The following is a 22,614-nucleotide window of genomic DNA, read 5'->3' as shown; positions in this document are numbered from 1 at the left end:
AAAATGGCAACTAACTTTTGGTCTTTTTATTGAACTGTAATTGTCTTAATTTTTCAAGTAAAACAATGTGGAATTACAAGGGATCAAAAGGAATGCAACAAAATCAAGACAAAAACAAGATCACCATAAACAACCCGCCCCCACCTCCAAATACCAACTTTGCTCAAAGTAGCTTTGACCAAGTCCAAAAGTAAATCAACAATTTACATCCATCTGGAACTGTACTAGTAATTTTATTCACATTTTATCCAAGATTTTTTTTACATGAACGAAGAGCAATGAAGTGATGCTGACAAAACAATTTGATAGCACTGATGCACAGGGTGCTTGTTCCATATTTCATGTGGGCATTTTAACCTTTTTATTTGAGAAGCTCCACACCCCTGCTTCAGGTGCTAAACAAGGCAATCTGAGGTTCAAACCCATTTGGCCAAAGAGGCACTCTTTAATTTCAACATTTCCATATAAATACATGAAAAGGCTTTAATGACGTAACTCCAACTTTCCTTTGGGAAGATCGGGAGAAAGAATTTGGATTTTGTCTCCAGATGTTTCAGTGACACATTTTCAGACTGTAGAGATACATTGTAAGGTACCAGGACTTAATTATCTGACTTTAAATTGATGTAAAAACATTTTTCACTACACCACAATGTACTTGGATGTGCAAAATGAGAATGCAAGGCTGGATTTAAAAATTAATCCAATGAACAGAAATCGACATGGGGGGAGGAGGGGACCCAGGCAAAGACAAGCTCCAGCATAGTGCAGCAAAGATCACATTTACAGATCTGTTCTCTTCCTAATACCCTGGAAGAAATTATAAAATATGCATAACTTATCAACTGACTACAAAGAAACAATAGTCAGGACAGCTGAAGAAATGTTCAAAAACCAAACCGTCTAAAACCTCCAACTTACAATACAACTGGTCACTCCAAAAGGTTTATGTCACAGAAATGACTTCATTTATAACCCTAATAGAGGGTGCTGTATAATCCCATCTTAAAACATAAGATCTGAGCGTCCCAGTCCTTAATGATACAGTACATAATGTGAATTGACAACTTGCCTTTATTACCTCTTGCACCGTTTGCCCCCGTTATGTCTCAGTGGTCAGTTCATCCACTGTAGCGTGTGTCGGTGCCGCGTTCATACTCTCAGTCCAGCATCCAGCCGGTACCGGGACCAGCTCCAGTCGGGAAGGAAGAGGGCCCAGGAGGCGGGGAGGTCCCTGGCTCCGCCCCCGCGTTCCTGCGAGTGCAGACTGGCTGTCCTATCGCGCTCTGCCCTTCGGCGCCTCCCGATCACGTCTTGTTGCGGTGCTGACTGGAGGAGGAGCGGGTGCTCGCCGCCGGCGAGCGCGCCTGCACGGCGGCGAGCGCCGCCACGCTGCGCAGCACCCTGTCCGGCGTGCCCTCCGCCCCCGAGCCGCCCGTCGCCTCCTGCAGCAGCTTCTGGGACCTGCGGCCGTCCCTGCGGCCCTCCTGCTGCTGCTGCTGCCGCCGCTGCTGCTTGTCTCGGGCTTTGGCCCGGTCCGAGCTGCGGTCGCCCTCGCGCTCGCTGCCCGAGGACGCGGCGCGGGAGCGGGAGCCCCTGCGGTCGGTGTTCTGGGAGCTGATGCTGTGGGTGCGCTGGCTGCTGTTGCTGCTGCTGCGGCTCCTGCTGCTGCGTCCGCCGCCCTCGCCGTCGCTGCTCACGCTGCTGCAGGCGCTGTGGCCCCTGGAGGACGGCTGCCCCTCGGCCTCGCAGTCCTTGCCCCCGGACGACTTCCTGCTGCCCGTCTCCTTCTCCTCTGGCTTGGACCTCTTGTACTCCCCCTCCAGAGGTGGAAGCAGAGAACCGGGGCACTGCCTGGTGGAGCGGGCGGATGGACGGTTGGACTGACCAGGTGTTGACGGTTTGCTGCCACCGCTCTTGTTGTTGGTGGAGTTACTCTGAGGAGAAGGAGAGGCCGGCACGCTCTTGCTTTTAGGCTTCTGGATCTTCTCAGCTGAAGAGGCAGGAGAGGTCCCAGTAGACTTGGTTACCGAGTCTTTCCGGGGGGTGTGGCCGGGGGTGTCCACTCTGCCCTTCATGGCCTGAAGCTTGGCTGCAGCGTTGAGCGCCGAGCACCTCTTCCCCAGAACCTCAGGCTCCGGAGGCAACAAGGGCCCGCTGCTCGTCTGAGTCTTAACGTCCTGCGGCGGCTGCGAGGCTGCAGACTTCCTGGTCGTCCTGACTGAAGATGTGTCGCTGCCAGACTCTCCGCCCGTGGACGCGTTGGCATTGTGTGACGCATTTCTGTGCGAGCTGCGTGAAGGTTTCTTTCCAGCCGGTTTGTCGTCCTGCTCTTTCTCCTGATCCTGTAACCTGCGCTTCGCTGAGCGAGTCACCCGGTGTTCCTTCCTGCCTTCGCCGCTGTCCGAGTCAGAGGAGGAAGATGAAGACCTGGCCCGTCTCTTCCGAGAGCCGGAGCGCTCCTCTTCCTGGTCCTCCCCCTCCTTTGCGTCCTCCTCCCCTGCGTCTGAGGTGACGTCCACTCGTCTCTTCTTAGTGGGATGTCTGTTTTCATATGTCTTCTTGTGGTGAGCGTGACGAGTTAGGGTGGATGTGGAGCACCCAGACGAGGGTGAGGAGGAGCAGGTCGACTCCTGACTGCTCTGCCGACTCAGGGGCCTTTTCTGTTTCTGGGGTTCGGGAGCTTCCTTTGTCTCCTTGGCTTCTTTTTGCTGAGGAGGAGTTGCGGTCGTTGCTTCTTCTCGTGCCTCCGACTCTTTGGCCTCAGAGAAACTCACCATTATTTCAGGCTGAGACTTCTCGATCTGCATGTCGCCGTCCTCTCTGCTCATCCCTGCGTCTGCCTCCACAGCATCCTCTTCAATTTTCGTCACCATGTGGGAGTCTGTTTCAGATGCAGATTCTGTTAGTGCCGGCTCTGTGGACTGCTTCTCTGATGAAACACAGGAGGGAGCAGCCGTGGGCGTCTGAGGCAGCACCTCTGTGGAGGCTGCTGTTGGCACCTCTAGGATGGAAGCAGAGTTGTGTTCCTGGTGAGAAGTGGCAGCAGATGCTTCAGGGGTGGTTGCAGGAGAATCCATTTTAGTCGGAGCAGCTGTGGTTTCTGCTACTGGCACAGCCGTAAGTGTTGCGTTTGTGCTAACAACTGGATGTTCTTGGGTGAGTGGAGCTGTGGTGACTGCTATTAATGGAGCTGTTTCAGAGTCTGTGGATGCTGATACTGGTGCAGAGGTGTTCTCAGAAGGAGCTGCTGCTGTTGTTGGAGTCGTCGTCACATCTATTGACACTGATGAACTGACATCTGCATTTGCCTCCCCGGGGCTGGTGGTTTCACTGGGAGAGGCTATGGCTGGGGCACTGGTGCAGGTGGAGGCAGGCGATGCTGCTGCAGCCTCTGTTGTTTCCTCTGCAGGCATTTGAACGGTGGTTGACGTTGGTTCTGGTTCGATTAGGATTTTGGCAGCCGTCACGGTCTCTACTTGGGCTGGAGAAGCTGGTGCTGCATTGACTGCACCTGTGACCGTCGTTGGTGGCGTTGATGTGATGGTTGTGGTCGTTTCGGGGGCTGTGCTACAGCTAGCTTGTTTAGTTCCTACTGGGGTTGTTAACGTTGAGTCTGATGAACTTGCGGTTTGTATTGCTGATGTGGTTGTTGCTGTAGTTATTGAGGTTGGTGTAGTTGTAGTTACGCTCAGCAAACTGAAAACTGGAGCTGAGGTCACAGTTGCTGGGGGAGATGATGCAGGAGCTTGTGTCTTGTTCTCTGCAGCAGCAGTTGTTGTGATCACTGCTGCTGTAGCACTTGATGTTTTTGAGACTATGGTAGTGGGTGTTGTGATCATTGTGACAGGGACTGATGTTGGAACCGCTATGCTGGGTAGTGGAGCAGCAACTGGTCTGCCAACTGTAGTGGCGGACTGTGGTTCTGTTGATTTCACAGCTGAAGGTTTTGTCTCGACAGGAGCTGCAGGAGCTAAAGTTGGTTTGGCTTGTGAAAGAGTTGAGTTGTTACTGGCAGGTGGAGACGGTGTAGTGGTGGTTGGGCTCCCAGTGACTGGGACACTGGTAGACGAGGATGTAGAAGGTACACAGGCTAGTGCTGTGTCTGAGCTTAGGGCTGCAGCTGGAGGTAAAGTTACGACCTGGTCTGAGGGGGAGGAGGAAGCAGGCAAAGGAAGGGGCGTGGTCACCTGTGGCACAGGTGCAGTAGGTTCAGCAGGCTCATTGACTGTAACTGGTGTAGAAGTCTGATCTGAATTTACAGCAGAGGCTAAAACCTCGGTTTTAGTGTCAGTTTCATCAGTTCTGAGACCCTGAGGGTCTTGAACTGTGCTGGGAACCACAGCTGTGAGAGTCTCCTTCTGGGCTGCAGTCGGCCACGTGCTTGACAAACCAGACACTTGAGTTGGAGAAGTCTCTTGTTTAGAGTTCATGACACTTACGATGTGTGGAATGACTGTGGAGTCTTTGCGGGGACGGCCCCTCTTCCGTTTTGGAATGAGAGGCTGGTCTCCCTGCAAGCTTGCTGGGGCGGGCTGGGAAGGAGCCGCTACAGGTTTGGGGTGAATCTTAGGCGGCCGACCCCTTTTACGTTTCACAGGTGGAGCAACGGAATCCACACTGGACTCTGCAGGGGTACAAGTAGAGTCTCTGCCTGGTGGGGTGTCCGTTCTCTTGGACGGGTTTGCTCCCCGTCCGCGCCCCATTTGCGGCTGGTGCTCTCCCAGCTGGGCAGCCATGCGAGATTCAGTTTCCAGCCTGCGCCGCACGGGGAGGTTTCTCAGCATGGGCATGTCAGGGGAGAGGTGAGGTGGGGAATACGGGGGATATCCTCTGACGGGCTGATGGTGAACAGAGGGAGTAGAGTCTTGGTCCTGCGGGGCTCTAGTAACAACCCCTTTAACTTTACCGTCTGGGCTTGGCGATGCACTGCCTTTGTTTGACTCATCGATGAATCCAGCAGCATTCTCCTCGGCCGCATCTTCTGAAGAGCCTCCTCCTACAGTGCCACTTCCTCGACGCCGCCTTCTCCTCGGCTCCTTCTCCTCCACCACTGTCACCAGTCTTCCCGGAAGTTTCCGCAAAACCTTGGCTGAGGGTGAGTCTTCGACCAGGCCCCGCAGGACCTCACCGTCTGCGGACTGACGCTTGCGCGGTGATCTGCTGGAGGGAGGAGACATGGCACTGTTGTCTTTGCCGTCGTCCTTTGTCAGGTGGTCCCCTGGGCAGCTGGACTCCATCGATGACTCAGACACTCTCCTCTCATTTTCCCCATCATTTTCCCCTCTCTCTGCTCGGGAGCTGTGCTCCATCTCTGCAGCACATTGATGTTTCCCTCCAGGAGGAGATGTGGTGGAAGGGGAAGGCACTGGACTGGAATTGGAACAGTTTGCTAGGCTTTTTGATTTGATGGTCTGGTGATCTCTGGCAGGTGATGAACCCTTCGACAGTTTGTTGGAGTCTTGGGGCCTGGTTGATGAGTGGGGTTTTTGATGGTCTGTGAGTGACAGGGTGGTCGACACAGTACCAGCATCTTTGGCAGCTCCTCGTCCTCTCAGACCAAGACGGAGTCTTTCAGGCACTTCTTTAGGGGTTGTGGGCTCGGGCTCAGTTTCAGGCGAGGCCCCACGGAGTCTGCCACTGGTCCTTGTTGAGGTAACAATCTTGTCCTTGTCCTTGGGTTTACGACCACGGCGGCCTGGAGTTGGGTGAACAGGCTCCACGGCAGCAAGCGGTGACAAAAAGTCGTCATCATCTTCATCAGAAGAAGCATGAAGCTTGAGGCCTTCCTCCTTGGCCTGATCCAGGCCTTTCCTTGCAGCCTCCACCTGCTCCTATAAACACACATCAAGAGCAGATATTTAACCAATAATAATCTAACCGCCTTAGATTAATAAGAACACGTTTTCAAGAGAAGGCCTCACCTCAGCTTGTTTCAGTTCTTCTTTGCAAACATCTTCTAACGAGGCTTCCAGAAAGTTCATGGCATAACGTTCAATGGGAGTGAGCTGAAGGCAGGAAGAGAAAATGGAGCATTAATTCAGTATGAATGAACATCACACCCAAATATAATACACTGCAGATCCAAGCTTGCATACATCTCAATGTCAGATATTTGAAACTTCTCTTATCTGACTTCTTCTTATGACTTATTATTCTTAAAACACATCCACTTTCATTACCTGCTCCACCAGAGCTGCTATTTCCTGCTCGGCTTTGGAGAGTTCCTCCACTTCCTCCTGTTCCCCTCCGTCATCCAGGGGTATGTTCTCGTTAAACTCCGCCAGCTCTGCCACCTGTTCTGCTTTAGCCTGAGACGCTGCTACTATGTCTTCCTCATCCTCTGCACGACACAAAGCCTGCAAAAGCATTTAAGATGATCAAGTCCTGTGCTTTGCAAAGTAACAAAGGTATGTGCTAAGCGCATCTTGCATGTGTAGCCAACCTGCTCCAGAATGGTGGTGCTCTGTTTGTTGACGGCTTCCTCCTCGTCACCCTGGGGCACAGTCAGCTCCACTGCCACCTCTTTCTTGTCCCCATCATTCACATCAAACAGTTCTCGTATGGTTTGCTGCAGAAGACGTAAAAGTGAAACAGGTTCAGCTGAACAAAAAATGATGAGATGCAATGATCTGCTTAAGGATGTATTTTATGTGATGCTTTAACTAGTTGCATACAGACCTAGTATGATATGAAATGGAATAAACCAGATCTAATTAAAGTAACAAGATGGTACAGACTGTTCAAAGAGAATTATGTGCAGGGATTGTGTCAATTAAAGCCATCACAGCAATCAAATCAAAGGAGTCAAAGAAATGACCAAACGCAACTTGTAAATGATGTAAGTTATCATCTTTGTTATTTATTTAGCAAATTACAGCCGGTAAATTCCTACCTGTTTGAAAAAGGCAGTGGTAAAATTTCCTCCCTCAATAGCCATGTCTCCCAACATCCTCTTCTGGTTGGCTTTCTTCAGAATGTTCTCCTCCACTGTTCGCTCGCTGATCAGCCTGAAGAGAAATAAGAAACCATTAATATGTTGTTGTAATCGTGTTGCAAGTTGCAAAAGGTTTTCTTTCATCCTTTTATTTCTAAACTTGAATTCCCCGTCACCTGTATATGTGGACGTCCCGGGTTTGACCAATGCGATGGCAACGGTCCTGGGCCTGTGCGTCCATGGTGGGGTTCCAATCACTGTCATAGAAAACAACAGTGTCGGCCCCCGTGAGGTTTACTCCCACACCGCCGCTGCGAGTTGACAAAATGAAGCAGAAGATACGCCGATCTGCATTGAAGCGTTCCATGAGAGCCTGAGGGATGAGCACAGACATTGGATATTTACCTTGTCGTTTTAGCTTTTGTGTTTTCTGTGTAAACAAACAACATGTCCTGAAGGTATTTGTAAAGCACTCGCCTGTCTCTGCTCTACACGTGTGCTGCCATCCAGACGGAGGTAGATGTGTCCGTGGTAGTTAAGGAACTGCTCCAACACATCTAACATCCGCGTCATCTGCGTAAAGATCAACACCCGATGGCCTCCCGTCTTCAGCTTTCGAAGCAAAGTGTGGAGAGTCTGAAGTTTACCTGCACACAAGTGACCACGAGGGATTAGACCACACTGAAAACCATGTCTAGCATTTTTAGTGGCGGTCTGCTGAGCAAAAGCATCCCAAGAGCTTACCACAGTCATACTGTATGAGCCTGAGGTCCGGGAACTGGGTCCTCATGTTACAGTGAATACGGTGGAGGCTGCGGGTGAGTGGAGCGACCTGAGTCGACAGCATGGTGGAGAAAACTGCCTGCTTGTGGCTCAGGGATGGAGGAGGGTGGCAGCAATGCATGGAGATGGGTGGAGCCTCCACTGGAGGAATCACAAACGTAAACCTAAAATGAAAAAAGTAGTAGTTAAAGATTTTGTATCCCCAATTTTTTACTGTAAAAATAAATCTTGACCAGATGCCAACCTGTCAATAACGTCGCTGAGCAGCTCCAGCCTCTCCTCGATGCCCTCGATAGCCTTTCTCACAGCACGACTCTGAAACCAGTAGTCGTATTTGTTTTGCGACTGTGCAAACACACAGCTGCTGTGACCCGAGCGGCCCCATTCCCCCTGAGAGCTAAGGGCAGATGGCAGCGGTCGAGGACCAGGAAGGAAAGTCAGAAAGTCCAAAACCTCCTGTCCGTACACAGGCTTCGCGCCGCAGTGGCGCTCGTTGACCCGCATGATGAAGTCCAGCCGGCTTTCACGCTGCTGCTTTAGGCTTTCTCCCATCCACGACTGTCGAGAGAGAAGAAACATTACTTTCATTATTTTAGCCCATTACAAAAGGCTAAAGCAGAAGTGAGCCTCTGCACTATCACATCTGACGTCCGCTGCTGTCGCGGTAGACCTTTACTTACCACATAGAAAGGAGAGCGGGGAGGTGGAGGGGGCCGTTTTCTTGGTGGAGGGGTGGGTTTGGCGCTTGCACTGGTTCTTGCCTTTGTGGTAGCTGGCATTTGACTGCTGCTATTGTCACGGGGGGTCATCGAGGGCTTTGACACAGTGGATGAAGCAGACACCTGAGCTGCAACTAACCAAAGGACAGGGGAGAAAGTAGCGACATTGGTTTGATTTTATTTGTCAACTACCTCTTCCAAAAAGCCAAATCAGACTCAAATACATTAAATTAACAGATATTTTTTGACTGCCTAATCTTTCTAGGCACACCAAGCAGATTTTTTAAAAAAATCAAACAACAGCAAAGAAAATTAGCAATTAGCAGTAACAATGTGTGCTAGCTCTGCTTGTGATGCATGTGCACAACTCAGAAAAACAGGACCTCGTTCTCTCACCTGGCTGCTCTGTGGTTGATGGAAGAGGCTGCACTAATTTGAGGATAGGGCGTGGGGGTTGAGGCTGGTTTGGGGTTGACGTTGGGTTTCTAGGGGGAGCTATGGTGTAGTGGGCAGTGGCAGGACCTGGGGTGCGCTGGGCAATCTGTAGTGGAGCAGTATTTCTGACAGGGGTCGTGTTGGCTAGTGAGGAAGGGGAGGCCTGAGGAGCAATACGAGGGGAAGGAGTCACTGCCAGGGTGGGCACAGGCCCGCCCTCCTTGCCTGTTGATTGACGCACAACGATCTTCACAACGCCAGGACTGCTCATCATGGTGGACGACACTGATGAAGAGGAAATGATCAACATAAATAATAATATACTCAAAACATTTATCAGACGTGTACAATACTAAATATATACATCTAGATATTTCTTTCTGAGGGGCTTTAGAGAGAGAGAACGGTATAAAACCTTGTGCGGAGGCATTGTGAGGCAGGCGATTAGCAGAGGCAGCGGTAGAGGAGGTGTAAGCAGGGTGTGTGCTCTGGACAGCCACCTGGGCAGACTGGCTAATGAGGTGGTGCTGCACCCCGCTGGACACCAGATGCATCACACTACCTGTACAGTGAGCGACACAGACCCTTTACTACACAACCCGACTCAATTCAACACTTGCCCAAAGTACCAAGTGTATCCTGGCCCCTATACACTAAATGGTCTACGATCAATCCTGTCTGTTCTGGAAAATGCAACAACTAATGTACTTTGATCCACTAACAACAAACCTTGAACTGGACGTGGAGACGCTGGGACTTGGTGGATCTGGGCTCCAGATAGAGTCAGCTTGTTGCCCTGGAGCTGGAAGGTGACCGGTTTACTGCCCTGACATGTCGACACAGGTCGCCCCGCCAAGGAGGCAAGCTGGGCTATACTCACTACTTCACCAGCTTTAAAGGGCAAAGCAAAAAAAGAAACACATAAGTAACTTTTTTTTTATAAAATTTAACTGGTAACTTTATATAATGTCACCATGAACTTACAAGGCAACCTAGCTTGCATGTCTGGACTGAGTAGAACCCTCTGAGGCATGACGCTGCTGGTGGTCGGACTTGGGTGTGCAGGGACGCTGGCAGTGCAGGGAGCTGTGGGAGGCCGGACAGTCAGCACTGGCTTTGGAGCACTGGATCTCACTGCAGTTTGAGCTGCAGGATGCATGAGAGGGCGAGGAGGGGGTGTGGCTGCCACTGAACACACCACTAGAAAAAGATTGAAATAAAAAGCTTTTTTAAAGTTCTCTTAATTAGTTAACACAAGCTCTGACAGTGTTCTGTCTGTCACTCACCTTGCTGAACTACAGGAGCAGGTGCAGGAGCTGCTGTGGCCTCTGTTACTGGAGGGGGTTTGAGGGTCGGAGCAGCGGAGGACACAGCGCAGGTAGGTTTGTTCATCAGCAGAACAGATCGATTATCACCTTTAGGAGGCGGCTGGAACATCCTAAAACAAAAACAAATTAAATCCCAACCAATGTGTTAATTAACATTTTAAACCCCGTCGGCCTCGTAAGAAGAATTGTTGTCTTAAAGTTGAGTCATAAAGGTCAAAAGTATGTTAAATTGAACCGTGTACCTGTTGACCTTCATGCGAACTGGTTTGGGTCTAGGAGGGGGCTCAGGGGAGTCCATGATCTCCTGGATCAGTTGGCGGCTGACCTTGTGCCGCGGCAGGAAGACATCTGCCTGATATCGGGACACACGGCTCTCCAGACCGACAAAGTCAAACATAGACAGGTCGCAGCGCTGAGGAAACAATTCAATTAAAATTAACCAGTGGCTTCAAGGGACAGGTCCTTCATATTACTGCCCCCATTTAAAAGTAGGGCATTATGCCACTGGTCCTTTCCTGCTGACCTTCAAAGGAGCAATGTCCAGGGCGTCCTGCACCAGCGAGGCTGTATGGAAAACAATGGGCTGCGTGATGAAGGGAGACGAGATGGGCCGAGGGTCAAACAGGTTGGGATGGTTGCACACTTTGCGGAGCTGCATGAGGATGTTGATGACTGACATGAAGTGACCACTGGCCAGTGTTTCCCGGGTCCTGTCAATTAAAAGACCAAATTGCTAAAATTTTTTCAGGTAACAACCAAGATGTGTAAAGTTATTATTTCCTTTGGATTGTGTCATGACTTACGAAGCCTGTGCCATGAAATCGTCGTAGAGGAATCGCTGTCGCTTAGAAAGGCGACAGCGCACCACATGCTCGTATTTCTTGGGCATTTGCTTCTCTACGTCAGCCTTGATCCTCCTGAGCAAGAAGGGCCTCAGCACTTTGTGGAGTCTCTTGACCAGGCCCTCGTTGTACTCCTGACTACCCTCGATCATTCCCGTCAGAGGGTTTGAGAACCACTCCTTGAATTCGCGATGAGATTGGAAGACGTGGGGCATGAGGAAATGCATGAGAGACCACAGCTCCATCAGGCTGTTCTGCAGAGGAGTTCCAGTCAGCAGCAGTCGCCGGTGGCTGGAGGTAGAAGGCAGTGGAGAAGGTTATGTGTGGTGTAGAGACTGTGACTGCAACTAAATGCGAGTTAGTGAGTGCTCCTGCACAGAAGCTACACAAGTCCCCAGATCTATAACAGTGAGACGTTGCCACCATCTGGACCAGGCCACCAGCCAAAGCATGGCAACCTAGTCCAATTACGTTCACTTGGATGAGACAAATTGCTTCACGTGTTGAGACTAGATGTCCGACTTTGCTATGAAGACAGCGCGTTGGTTATACACCAATACCGACTGAAATCCACTTCCTACATATTACTAGCTTCTGACATGTGAAACCCTGTAACACTGACACTACCGCTTTCATGGGGGCACATTGTTCTGTCCTCATTTAGGTCCCCACAAAACATTCAACTCCACTGACCTGTTAAAGTTCAGCAGGCTTTGCCAGCGCTGGGACTTGAAGTTCTTGATGTTTTGTGCCTCATCGAGGATCAGATAACGCCAAGACTTGCGTCTGAAAGCTTGGTGATCTTGCAGCACCAGCTTGTATGATGTGATGCACACATGAAACGCGTTGGGCTTAGTCCAACCCTAAGAAAGTAGTAAAACCAAAATCTGTCAGGCTAAAAGACTAAATTAGAAAACAGCCACTGCCAATAAAATAACAATACCAGTGAACCTATTACCTGTCTCTTCAGCTTTCTCTCCTTCTGGCTGCCAAAGTAAGTGAGGATTTTAAACCCAGGACACCAGCGCTTCAACTCCATCTCCCAGTTCAGCATCACACTGGTGGGGACTATGATGAGATGAGGGCCCCAGTTACCTAAAAAAAACAATACTTGTGAATTAGTTCAATTGTTTGGGAAATACTCAAAATGACCTTTAAAAGTCATTTGGGCCTGCAATATATAAATTGAGTCCATTTTTTACCTTTTTCACATGCCAGATGAGCCAGCAGAGCGATAGTCTGGATGGTCTTGCCAAGACCCATCTCATCAGCCAGAATGCCATTGAGCTTCTTCTCGTACATTGTGACCAACCAGTCGAGTCCAATGTGCTGGTATTCACGTAAGGTGCCGTGAAGTAGGAACGGGATGGGAGTCTTGACCTTTGAATGAGGATTTGAAAAATAAATGTAAATCCAGAACTGCAGTCAAACAACAAAACTAAACATTGCTGTAAATTTCCCTGAATTACCTTTGTAGTAGCCAAAGTGTAGCCTTTAGGCTGCAGACTTTCTGCAGTGGCTGCAATATGGCTGATTTCTTTCTTTGGGCGTGAACTAGAGGATGATGGGCTGTGATCTCCCTCCTTTAGCAAGACCTCCATTCCTTCATCCCTACTGTCATCGTCATCCTCTTCATCCTCACTCTCCTCTTCGTCCTTTTCCGTGTCATCATCTGCACTGTCTCCCTGTGAATCTGTGACAAAACCATTGAGAAAGGACGTCATCACAGAACACAGTATTTCCCAGTTTATAACAACTGTCAGTGTTTGAGCAAAGTTTACATGAGGTTATTTTGGTTCCCTGTGAGAAAGATGCTACCTGAGGAGGAAGTGTTGCTTTCCACGTCACTCTCAACTTCTTCACTCTCCTCCTCCTCATCCCCAGACACCTCTGAATCAGAGCTTGCTTTGGAGCCAGATGGAGATGGCACCTCAAAGTCGGAGGCATATGCTCCTTTGTACTTCTCCAGCAGTTCCTCAATACTCATATCGCCTTGAGGAGAAGCACAGATATAATAGGGTTAAGTCTGGAAAGGTTGACATGCAGTTATGTACAATCTTAAGTTGTTTTGGGATTTGTAATTTTTGCTGTTTGTAGTAAACTAGAGGTTATTTTATAATATTACAGTTTATGACAAACACCTACCTTCCTTCTCCAAGTCGTCCAGTTCTTCTGCATGATCTACATTTCCTTCTACCTTTTCTTGGGCTGCTATAGTGTCCTCCTCATCCTCAGCTGAAACAAAAAGTACACAATAAATTTAAGTGTATTTGTATCAGAATATTTGTACCACATACTTTTTTTTCTGCATCTTACCATCTTCTTCATTGGCAGTGAATTCTCCATCCTCTTCTTCCTCCACTGATGACGAAGTTTCATCAGAGCATTCTTCCTCTGAGCCAGAGTCCTGTGTAATCCAGTAATTGACTAATTAAAAGGCCGGCAAACATCTCTAGATTTATTTTAGTATTGTAATGACAATGCTGTAAGACTGTCTAACCCTGGGGAGGTATAATTTAGCTCAAAACGTGTATAATGAAAGGAAGTGAACCCTGTGGTTATGTGTACTCAGGTTTGTACATTTACCTGTGGCAGATTCAGAGTACTGAGCAACTGATCCAGAGGTAGCATGCCCTCCTCCTTCAGCAATTCAATCTCTCTCCGGTGGGTCTCTGCATCATTGCCCTCCTGTTGCTCCTCCACCTCTATCGTCTCTTCGTCATCCTCCTCCTCACATGGGGGCTCAAAGTCTCGGTCTGCATAAAAACACCATTATAGATTTATAGGATAGCACTTTGTTTCTGCACAGCAGACACAGAAGTCAAAGTGTTTTTGAATCTGAAACAACATTTGTGCCCCACATATTAATTTAACTGTTCAACCACAAGCTTTTTAGGAAAACACCACCAGGAAACCACTTAGTTTAATCAGAAGTTTTTTTTACATGGTAAAAGATAAATAAAAGACCAGAGCGCTGGTACAACAAAATCAACCACTACCAGGTCAGTTCTGACATCTGTTAAAATCAGCTGCTTTGTAACATGTGCTATAGACTAGTCCGACAAGTTTAAGAGAAGGTTGCCATGGAGTTCTAACTAAAAGGGCTTCAGAAACAAAATCCTTCACTGTTCTACTAAATATTACAAGTATCTTCTCAGTGAAGCTGGAAATATGTTAGAACTCAAGTAATCAGGCAAGGGTTTCATTTGTACATGATAACATGGTTTTTCAAAAGTCCAATAACCTTGTCAATAAAAAAAAAAACACAAAAACATTTTGTTTCCTTTTTACCTCAGTGGACGTTTCAGAACATTCAGTCTTTGGTGTAGCTATGACAACGTCCCTGTCTGAGGCAATGAATCAGCTCTAACAGCATTTTTAGTACTATAATGTGGAGAGAATAGGCTTCATTTTTAAATGTGAGGGTTTTGTGTGAAAAAATGAATCCTACCATCCTCATCAACTGGAGGTGGGAGAGACTTCTGAGGATTCACAGGGACGGGTTCAGCAGGCCTGCTGGGTGCCAGTGACTTGCTAAGGAGGTCAGAGTATTTCTCCGTCTGCCCGACAATGAAGTCCAGCTGGAGGTCCAAAGCCTTCTTCCTCTTCTCCTCCAGTCTGGACTGCTGCTTGTACTGCACAACCTTTACACAAGACACAATCTCTCTTAATACTTTCACTTTTACAACAAGTCATCTGAGAATGTCATGTTCAGAAACACTGATCACGATTCTTTCAGATTCCACGGCTGAAGCAGAATGTTTTGTTTGCTGGGTTCTGGCAAAGCGTCTGTACCTTCTCGACGCTGCTCCAGAAGGCCCGGACCTCCTTTGCGATGGAAGAGGCGACTCTTCTGATTTTAGCGTGCTCATCTCGCTTGGCCTTCTCTTCTTTTTGTCTCTGTTCCTCATGATGTCGTATCACCATTCGCACCACCTGATAACATGGTAAGTACAATTTGAGAAATGGAGTAATAATATGATAAACACCCACCTTGAGGTTAAAAGCGCTTAACTGTCTTTATAGTAAGTGATTTATATTCTGTCTCTCTACCTTTCTTGCCACCCCCCTCTTCCAGCGCCTCTCTTGAGCAAAATCAGCCGACAGCCACTGCATCTCTTCACACAGGTAGTCCCAGTGGACTTTGGTTCGCTGTGGCTCAGTCAGGCGGGTGAGACGCTTTATCGACCAGAAGCCCTCTCGCTTCAGAGCCTGGGTTCGATGCTCAATATCTGCTTCCTACAAGACACAATAAATGGGTTTATTGCACTGACATAAGCTAACAATAACAATGCCTCGTAAAACATAACTATGTGGGTCCAGTGTGGTACACAGTGCAGTACATGTGCCGCAGCATTGGATTCTGATTCCAGGGCAGGGAGTTCAACAGGTGGTAATGCAGGTAAATAGTTGCCACCTGACTAACCTGCTCCAGCTCTGTGTAGCAAATAAGGAAATGTTTTCATACTTTCTTTCGTAACTTAAATTTCAGCATTAAACAAATCTTGAAGATCCTGTTTGCTTTTCTGATTCTTAAGTTACTAGAATACATCTTAATGCTCACTCACGTGTTTTGCCAGTTCTGCCATGTCTGTGTGACGCTCTCCTCGAAGTCGATGAGAAGTAGAGTGATCGGGTGGCGAGGAGGATGAACTGTGGGCACCAACCATGGAAGGAGACACGAATTTGCCATGAGGCCCTCGAAGAGGTGACGCCCTCTCCCGCCGAGGCATGGCCCAGTCACTAGTGATTGAGGGACTGTGGTAGGAGGATGTGGAGGGCGAGATGGGAGATGAGTTCCCAGTTACCCTGTCTGCTATCCACTGACGAACCTAAAAGCCAGAGCAGAAAAACAACAAGATCAACTCAAATACAAGGTGAAGAAAGCAAAAACATACCAAAATAAAAGCCACATGCATTAAAGTTTGCACATGCACCAAAATCATATACTGAGCAGAAGCCTTGCATGAACAGCAAACCTAAATTAGCCAGTAAAATAAAAATAAAAAAAATAAAAAATCAGACAGTGGCCACGTCTAGGATGTGCTGGTGAGTGCCCTGTTAAATGGAGCCTATCTTGGGTGTCCGACAGCCACCACTTACCTTTAGGAACATTGCCTGTCTGTCTGTCCTGCTCTGTCCATGCTGGAAAACACACATGGCTTAGCATGTGGCTAACGTAAAACAAATGACTCACTAAATAGTAAAAGAACACTGTTTTTACATAGAGTACATGCCGGAGGATTTGCAGAATGGTTAGGTTGTACTTAGAAAATAAACATGCTAACATACCTGATATGACTGAAGGATAATAAAATTGTGTACAAACAAGGCCGAGGGTTCTAATATGTGCTGGTTTACATATAATTAAAAAACTACTAGTAAAGACAAGAACAGCTACAGACTAGAACACGTGTCAGCAGACTTCTGCGGCATTTTTCTTTAGAGACGTTTGGCACATGGACCAAATTGTCATAAAAATACCTTGTGTACTGATTCAGGAGTGGTCATCATGCCTTCCGATTTGTCGTTGTCATCGTCTTCGTCGTCCTCCTCATCGCTGCCTTCCTCTGGGCTGCTGACCTGTCCTGAATTGGCCTCCTGAGCCTCCGTTGCCTCATCCTGCTCCATGTCCTCGCTCTCCTCCTCAGTGTACAGGGGGTCGGGTTGGTGGTGGGTAAAACTGGAGGATGTTGTACAGTCCCTTTCCACTGACGCTGCCAGAGTCTCATGAGCGTGAGGCGTAGCAGGAAGGGTGACATACGCAGTTCCAACTTGAGGCACAGGATCTGCTTGGTTTGACGTTTTAGGAACAGTTAAGGCCTCTTTGTCAGATTTGCTTGTGGAGCTGGTGGGGGTGACAGACGCAGTGTGGGCAAGGTGAAGTGTGATGTTACTGCTCACTGTAGGCTGCGGCACCTTGACAGGCGGAGCTGCTGTCACACAAGTTTTATTGACGGAACACGGGGTCGGATGAGACGCACAGAGAGTGTCCGCTGATGAGACAGTTTGGAGAAGGCACTCCTCAGACTTTGGGCCAGACCGTGAGCTGTGGGCACTGGCCATGTCTCCAGACGCATTCTGCTGCTGGGAAACAATTGCCAAAAAGGAGGGCGGGTGTTGCAGACTGGCTCCCGGTTTGAGAAGGAGCAGGTTTGGATTTATCGTACCAGAGGTTTTAGTGGTGCAGAGCGTCTCTGGTTTGGTTTGCCCTGGAACAGCAACTTTGCAAATACTCTGTAACGGAGTCGCTGTTAAATCTTGGGATTCTTTGGTCCCTGCATGTGAAGAAAAACAGGCCTCTGGCTTTGTGGCACTTACAACAGTGACTGCCGGGGTCTGATTGAGAGTGGGTTGATTTTCTACATGTGAAACATGCACTGTTACAGAACCCACTGGGGACACAAGAGACAATGAAGCAGCTGTCGCCTCCGTCCCCATTTTTTGGGGAACCGTGTGAATTACAGGAGACGCAATCACCTCTGTTTGGTGCGAGAATGCCGCACTGACCTGCGAACACGATGTCAGAATTTGCGCACTTGTATCCATGTGTTCAACTGTGAAGGAGTCGGACGTAACGGCAGCTACTTCTAGCAAACACACCTCACCCGAGTTTGTCACTTCAACAGCTGGGTTAGCGTCTAACACCAAATGATGGCCAATAGCTGCTACCCTGGTGCTTTGTATGGACAAGTTCTCAGCACTGTTGTAACAAGCCGGTAATTGATTTGCATCATTTGATGCAGGCAAGGGCTGCTGGGAAATTATGACTGTGTCACTTTCGTTAATTGTGTGAATAGACGGTTGAAGATGCGACTCCGCTTCCTCTTTGACAGTGTACTCCTCAGGATGCTCTAATAATGCGTTGAACAAGTTTACCTCATATGTCGGAGAGTGAGGTATCTGTGAGCTACTCCCTGCACCCACCGTTTCCTCAGCAACCTCCTCCACCAGGCTGCAAATCTCATACACTTCCACTGGCTGATCGCCTTCTTCGTAGTGCTTTGGTTCTCCAGTAGAAAGCTCAGAGCTCAGCTGATTGATGATGGCAGCTTCACAGACGCTGCCATCTTCTCGTTGGAGGAGGTAACTCTGATTTAGGTGCATGCTGGACCAGTCCCCACTGATGTGAGCCTCCTCCCTGACAACCACAATTTCTTGCGCATCGGTTGAATGCACAAGCTCAGCGATCAGTGGCGTCGCTGTCGTGTGGATCTGATCAGAGGAATGAGATGTTTCTGCTATGGAGACCACTAGACCTGTGTCAAACAAAGGTGGTATGGCAGAGGTGTCCTGTGAATTCTGTGTGGCAGAGCACTCTGGCAGGACAGTGAAGTCAGATGAAGAGACAGTCATGTCAGCTTGCTCTTCCCCCACGTTACTCTCTACCGTCTCGCTTCCTATGAGGGGATCACAGCTGCTTTGGTTGTTGCTGTCTGCTGCGCCAGCTGTGCTGCTGGGCAGAGAGCAGAGAGACTCGTCTGCCTTTTGGGTCTCAAGTATTTCAGCAGAAGGGGGTGGTGTTTCATCAAGCGGTTCAACATGCTCACAAGTCTCAACTGATCCCAAAGAATTTGTTTTCGGTGTTTCTCTGGCATCATTTGAATTCTCTTTGATGATTTCAGGTTGTGTTTTTGATCGGCCTGTTTGTGTAATCTCACTGTTGCATGATGAGGGTAACAAGAGTGTAGATGGTTTTGAGTCCTGGTGATCACCTGCTTGCTCCTGCAGGGTATCGGACAGGTGTGTATGGCTGCCTTGGCTTGTATGAACAGTTGATTCCCTGACAAACTTCCCCTTAGCCTCATGTTGTGTAGTGACTTTAAAGTCAACACTTGATTGTGGGACAGAGACAGATGTGAAACAGATCTGAGACTGGGCTTTTGCGAGAATACTTTCATCTGTGTGCTCTTTTCCACCAAGTTCCGTGTTAGTTTTAGTCTCTGGTCTATATTCCACTGTAACAAACTGTTCCTCGGTTGACCCCATAATAACCACAAGAGCAGCTCCTTCTCCAGATGTCTGACTGTCTGAAGGACTTTCCTTTGTGTCAGTTTGTGAACCGTATTGCAACTCTTGCAGTGTGCTGTCAATCTGTGTATCTGAGGCAACAGGAGGAGCTGGAAGAGTTTGCATCTCAGCAGAGGAACTAGATTTTTCACTGTGTGCTGTTGCAAATCCAACAACTTCAGCAACGCTCTCCATAGCGGGGACTTCTTCGGATATGCTGCCCGTAAAGTCGCTAATGACGGGGAGAGTCTCAGAGATGCGCTCCATGCTGAGCAACCCTGGGGCGCTGCTCTCCGGCAATGGCACCGTGGACGGAGTGGTGAGCGGAGGGACTGGGCGGGGGGCAGCTGCGACCGGCTGCGGGGCATGCCGAGATGACTCCCCAGCCACATTCTGTGCAGCTTGGGGGTTGCCACCCAGCACATCCACAGCCGGAGCCGGAGTGGCAAGCTGCCGCACCGCCTCCTCCCCAGAGCGTCCTTCCTCTGTGCTGCCCCCGCTACACACTGCACCTAGGGAATAGAACCAGCAGTTAATAAAAGAAGACCATTTATGGCAAAAGCTAAAAATGAACAGGCACACGAAAACACAAACACAGTTTGTACTTGTTCTTCTAATTAAAAAAAAAAGCTGCACACTGTGTTCATATTAACTGCTTAATAACAGGTTACAATAAAAAAAAACCTCTACCTACAATCTGTAAGTACATCACATCACATGACATTCTGTTGACTGGACATGTATGAAAAGCATCATTTTCTCACCTGTCTGAGGCGTGAGACACAGGTCTTCTGTGCTTTCTACTTCCAGGATGCTGAAATTAGGGTCCACTCCACATATTCTGCAGAGAGAAAAAAAAGCAACCTTTCAGTTTGTTTTGAATTAAAATAAAATATATTCAAGGCCATAGCTGGACCACCTGATGTTGCTTCGGGGGCGGAGATATTTTAATACACAAAAAACAAAAAGAAAAATAAGTTTATTTATGTACTTTCCAAACTAAAAAAAGTTTGAAGTCACCCTTTAAAGTTTTTCTATAAAGTGTAATTTAGCAAAGAGTTGTAAAAGTATTTTCCACATTTAAAAAAAAAGCAAAAGATATTTGAACAATTCCCTAATCACTGCAATTGAGCTTTGCATTCAATGAACTAAAGCGAAAACATTTCTTAGATGTTCAATTAGCAACTTCAACAGTAAAGTGTAGTACGACGAGCAGCATGTGTAGTCGGAAAGGCTAACGCTAGGCTAGCCAGGTAGTGCTAGGACTCTCAGCTGGTGCACTTGATCGTCTGAGTGAGTTATTTTGCAGCAGTAATAAAAGAATTTAATAGCAGCCCCGGCTCGCCTTTGCTGCAGTCGTCCACAGAAAGGTTTTCTGCAGCATGCGCTTCCCAACGCTAAAGCCGGCGACTAAACGCGCGGGCCTCTGGTCATTCATTTCCAGCTCTAGCATTTGTATAAACGTTCTTCGTGGTAGCTACCTACAGGCACGTGAATCTGTGAATACACATGTGCCATGGCAACCTAAAGCTTCACTCATTGGTTATGTATACTGTCTGTGTGGAGCAGATAAAAACTGACTTTCGTGCACACAGGTTCGGGTTCTCCATAAAAGCTACACAAGTTGCTAGCTAGCGCCAAGTGGCTATTGCCTAACGTTGTATCGAACTGCACTCTTTAAAAACAATGTGAACTAATGTGGCCTCCAACTATGCAAATGGGAAAAACTGTAATAAATTTGAGGAACGGATTTGCACAGAACAGAGGTTTGGCTGTGCGTGTAGCTAGCCAGCTAGCTAACGTTAGCGCCGACAATAACAGTGCTTGGGTGGCACTGCTGCTAACTAGCAGGCTACCGGAGTTAGTAGCAGGGTGCGTTCATTTGATGCGCAGGCGCCTCAAACCCACCCGCAGTTATGTAATGTTCCAGCCTCAAAGGAACGCGTTTATTTTAACATACGCGTATAAAATACGCCACAGCAAAGCAAAAACACAAGAAAAGTTGTATTAAACCCGCTTCTGGAGGCACTACAGAAGGGGGCACAATCACTCGTGACGTCATTGCGTGGGGTCAAATCTCGATACTAGAAAATAAAGTATTTAAAATTATTCCGTTTTAAACGTAAGAAGCTATTATTCCATTTTTAAGTGTACCAAAACAACAAAAACAATGTTAATATGTTCCATATAAATTTTGCAATGATTACACGGGGGAACTAGGGGGATCCACAGTAGTCCACTGTTGGCTTTGTAGAAGCGACAGTGACACAACATAGCTTTATTTCGTTTAAAATCGTTGCAATTTGAATTAGTCAGGTGATGTGCGTTCCCACTTCTTAATTTAGTCTCGATTATACGTAATGTCAGGCAATTTAAACGTAATCTAGACAAATTATTCTACACTCTAAAATGCATTACTTTCGTTAATCTAGCACCCCCTTTAAGACCCCTATTACTTCCTCCTTGCCCCCCCGCCCTCTCAAGGCCGCCATCTTAAGTTCCCACCTACCTGAAATTTCCGACCGATTTTCTTTTACTAAATTCTCATTGAAGGAGTCGTCATCCGCGTATAATCACACTCAATCCGTAATGCCAGTAATCCAAACTGTCTCCCGGTACCCAACGAGGTACCACTAGGTCTGTGGGAAGAAGTTAAAGTACGGACCGGGAGAGACTGGGTTTCGGCGCAGAATGTAGCGGTCGCGGGGAGGAGACTTTACGCAGCGAAATGGTGGAGGACCGCTGCGGCTGACAAAGTACAGAACACACGGAAATCTCGCGAGACGTTGACGAGCGCGCCACTTGAATTTTGGTGTTAGTGGTCGCATTCACGTAATTTTAGCCGCAATAATGACGGTAATATTTTAGTTTTGTTGTTTTAGATGCCAACATGAAATATTACAATTAATCTCTTAGTTTTTACCTCAATGCAAAATCTCACAGGAACTTGGTGCCCACTTATAGGTAGTTCATTTATGAAATTAATAATTAATACTTTAAGTTGAATTTAAAATTGTAACTAATAACTAATGCTACCAATAAAATTTAAGCAGTCTTGCAATATTTCACTGTGAAATTTAAATATAAGTACAGTATAAAGGAGAATGTGAAGTATACGAACCAGTTTACTAAAACTACCAGTACTCATTTTACAGATAATGTAATAATTTAATGAAAATGCAGTGACAAATGAATGGCAGCGAACCTTATGTATGTTTGTGCGTGTATTAATATTGCAGGATTCTTCAGAGTTTCGGCAGTAGGCTGATACCATAATTTTCAAACAGAACATAATTTCACTCTCTATCAGGCTGCCTGATATAACCCGTTAGCAAATATCCCCCATATTAATTGGGTACAGAATCTTTTATTCTTTAAAAATAAAATGAATCAGTCCACATATAATTTCGGTTCAGTTGGGATGTTATCGCAGGCTGTGGCAAGGTGTAGTAGACATTTACCCTTATTGGGACCATTTATGCTGAATACGGTTTTTGGAGTAACTCAGGAAATAATATGGCAAACACAATGATACAAACGTTTCACTCAGAACAAATGAG

General features: G+C 47.6%; 1 protein-coding gene across 4 annotated transcripts; it reads right to left on the bottom strand.

Moving 5' to 3' along the window:
- Window positions 1-11: 11 nt before the first annotated feature.
- srcap (Snf2-related CREBBP activator protein) lies at window positions 12-21,757 on the bottom strand. 4 transcript variants are annotated; one of them, XM_029133774.3, is made up of 34 exons: window positions 21,564-21,757; window positions 19,819-19,895; window positions 16,529-19,566; window positions 16,148-16,189; window positions 15,613-15,876; window positions 15,098-15,283; window positions 14,840-14,980; window positions 14,496-14,688; window positions 13,631-13,800; window positions 13,361-13,451; window positions 13,190-13,279; window positions 12,863-13,036; window positions 12,514-12,737; window positions 12,247-12,424; window positions 12,003-12,139; window positions 11,738-11,907; window positions 11,006-11,335; window positions 10,726-10,912; window positions 10,445-10,614; window positions 10,161-10,312; window positions 9,859-10,074; window positions 9,604-9,765; window positions 9,290-9,436; window positions 8,836-9,159; window positions 8,401-8,573; window positions 7,965-8,278; window positions 7,682-7,884; window positions 7,415-7,584; window positions 7,114-7,310; window positions 6,896-7,010; window positions 6,446-6,571; window positions 6,183-6,359; window positions 5,925-6,008; window positions 12-5,834 (listed from the first exon to the last, which is right to left on the bottom strand). In XM_029133774.3, exons 3-34 carry the CDS (start codon window positions 19,319-19,321, stop codon window positions 1,308-1,310), a joined length of 12,627 nt encoding a protein of 4,208 aa, XP_028989607.1. In that variant the 5' UTR covers window positions 19,322-19,566; window positions 19,819-19,895; window positions 21,564-21,757; the 3' UTR covers window positions 12-1,307. The 4 variants fall into 4 exon arrangements, with proteins under 4 accessions (XP_028989607.1, XP_028989608.1, XP_028989610.1 ...); XM_029133775.3 differs by lacking the exon at window positions 21,564-21,757 and adding an exon at window positions 20,963-20,981; XM_029133777.3 differs by lacking the exon at window positions 9,290-9,436.
- Between the last annotated feature and the right edge of the window lie 857 nt (window positions 21,758-22,614).

This window comes from Betta splendens, chromosome 19 (genome assembly GCF_900634795.4).
Source record: "Betta splendens chromosome 19, fBetSpl5.4, whole genome shotgun sequence".
Classification (NCBI taxonomy): domain Eukaryota; kingdom Metazoa; phylum Chordata; class Actinopteri; order Anabantiformes; family Osphronemidae; genus Betta; species Betta splendens.
Note: the sequence above shows the minus strand (reverse complement) of the source record. Positions and strands in the feature narration are given on the sequence as shown.